General features: G+C 35.3%; 1 protein-coding gene across 1 annotated transcript; it reads right to left on the bottom strand.

Annotated features, from left to right (window-relative positions):
• Nucleotides 1-882: 882 nt before the first annotated feature.
• On the bottom strand, nucleotides 883-1,773 carry LOC308695592 (putative G-protein coupled receptor 141; the record flags this gene model as incomplete). The annotated part of the gene is made up of 1 exon (XM_081373777.1): nucleotides 883-1,773. One exon carries the CDS (start codon nucleotides 1,771-1,773, stop codon nucleotides 883-885), a length of 891 nt encoding a protein of 296 aa, XP_081229903.1.
• Nucleotides 1,774-2,570: the final 797 nt, after the last annotated feature.

Genomic DNA, 2,570 nt, shown 5'->3' with positions numbered 1-2,570 from the left:
TACAAAGTTTTAAAAAGTCGATTGAGGATGTAGTTAGAACACTCATGCTAGTTTTTGATCGACCTCTAGAGGGTCCTAAAACACAAAAGGATTTCTTCCTTTGTAGAAATTAGAATGAACATCACAGTTGTTGAACTCCCAACACACATAGCCTACTGTGAGTGTCATGCGCTGTATTGCTTTGACTTATATAATGGTGTTATTTTATTTACAAAGATTCAACACAAAGTGTGCACATTTTACAGGTAAAAAGCTCCAGAGTGTGCTCAACCACAAAACATTTTTTAGAAAAGGAAATAAAATTTGCCACACCACAGCTCCAAACAGAGAAAACCACAGGTGACGTTTCGAACCAAATGGGTCAAAGTCATTGTCTAATGAAGAGCCATTGGGCTCGAAACATCACCTGTGGTGAGAACATGAAATATAGGCCTAAATATTTAGCTATGTCTGAAGCTGTGGTGTGCCAACTTTTCCTTTTCTTTTCTTTTGTTATTTCAAATGGCTGTCTTTTATGACACCTTAAAGCCATGGCATCCAGTAAACAGTGATCGATCTGTTGTAAACTTTATGGTTAGCACATGATACTATTATGAGGAACTCACAACCAAACCTTATCGCTCTATTTAACAGTTTTATTCCAGATTCAGTTCTCCACAAGAACAAAAAAATCTAAATAAAACTAAACACACATGAATGTTGCTTCATGCGATACATATACAGTATATACTGTAGTTTATTTTCCAAACATTCTGTTATGCAAGACAATTGTTTTAAGCTTATAAGGCACAAAAGCATCAAAAACAATAAAAGAAAATGGAAATAAATTCATTATATCAATAACAATATAGAAACTAAATAAAGTAAACAGTTGTTTAACCATCACTTGCAAAACCATCCACTTGAATTTATACGTTTGCGAATATCCCTACCAGCAAAAACTAACATATCAATGCAGCTGAAAGCAGTGATAGCAAGAAAAATTTCATTTATATGAATAATTTTTTCAGCATTGCCATATTCACTGACATAATATACTCTGAATCCATGATAGGGCACAAAACAAAAAAACATAATGGACAGGAATACAATGTTTTTCAATTGTGCCCAGAACTCTTGACGTTGACACATGGCCTTTCCAAATCTCTTTCTCACGTCCAGCAGAAAGTAAACTTGGAAAAGTGCCAGCACACTCCAACCCATTATCACTAGAATGCAAATAACATAGTTTAACGTCTTCACAGCAGGCTTCTTGACAGCCTGTCCAAAATTAAAGCACTGAGTGGAATCATTCTGCGCGATTCCATAGTTAGCCAGAGTTGCTGGGAACATAGAGCCAAATATGACCAACCAGACGATTGCACTTGCAATCGTGGCATGAAGGATGCGATGAAACTTTAGCTTGTGCTGTTGATCACGTTGCTCCACATACCGCGCAGTAAGAAGCAAGACATAAAAGATGAATGCAAGATACATGTGAGCATGGACCATAAGACTGACAATTTTGCAGAAATACAAGCCCAGAATCCAGGTTTCATCAAAAGCATAATAGTAAATGCGAAAGGGCACCGTGAGAAGGAAAATGGAGTGCACTGCCATTAAGTTTATCACAGACACTTTGGTGAAAGAGAGACGTTTTTGGGACTGTAGCATACAGGACATTAGTAAAACGTTAAGAATCCCAGAAAGAAAGATGAATGTGTATAAGACCAGAAGAGCGATTCTGAAGTCCTCCGGCAGGCCAGTGTGGTTTGTGGTGTTGTTTATGATCATGCCTGACACTGCTGAAAAAGAGACATTTTTGGATTTACTTGCTCTCAAAAATGTATTAATTCAATGCCAAACATATAAAAAAAAGAGTCTAAGAAAAGAATCTTAGTAAATGTATTACCGTATTATGAGATTTAGGGTGAAATATAACATAAACTCACTTTTTTCAACTCTTTTCCTGGTAAAAACGTTTTTGCCCTGAAAAATAGATATATTCATCACATTTCTTTTTATCTTTCTTTCTTTTTCCTCTACGATTCTGAAATACGTGTTGGTACATCCAATAGCCTGTTCATTTCATACCTGTCAAGGTGAAAAGGACTTGAAGATCTGTCCTTCTATGGTGTTTTAAATTAGCTGAACTTGACAGTCCTTTCACACACGGTAATATTAGCAGAAGTTTCAAAACACTTCCCTTGTAATTCTTCTAAACACCTTTCAATTTTAAAGGAAGCACAAAAAAAGAGAAAAATTTAAATCAAATTTTAGTCAATATACCTATATTTGTAAAACAGACCTACTACATCTATATTGCAATAACCATTGTTTTAACATGTTTTTCGTTTTTTAACGAAATAACGTATAACTTGGTATAACTTGAGGATTATTCTGCAAAATTATACTGAAACAACTATTTTGAATAATTCCACTGATAAAGAGTTTGGCACATCAAGAAAATGGTTGCAGATACTTACCCATTTACCCTAGTATCAATCATATACTGAATATCAATAATACTTCAGCAGACAGCAGACAGACAGTTGGATGTAACAGAAGCGGTTCATCCATTCACTGTAGGT

This window comes from Scardinius erythrophthalmus, assembly GCF_964197995.2.
Source record: "Scardinius erythrophthalmus genome assembly, chromosome: 9".
NCBI classification, from domain to species: domain Eukaryota; kingdom Metazoa; phylum Chordata; class Actinopteri; order Cypriniformes; family Leuciscidae; genus Scardinius; species Scardinius erythrophthalmus.
Note: the sequence above shows the minus strand (reverse complement) of the source record. Positions and strands in the feature narration are given on the sequence as shown.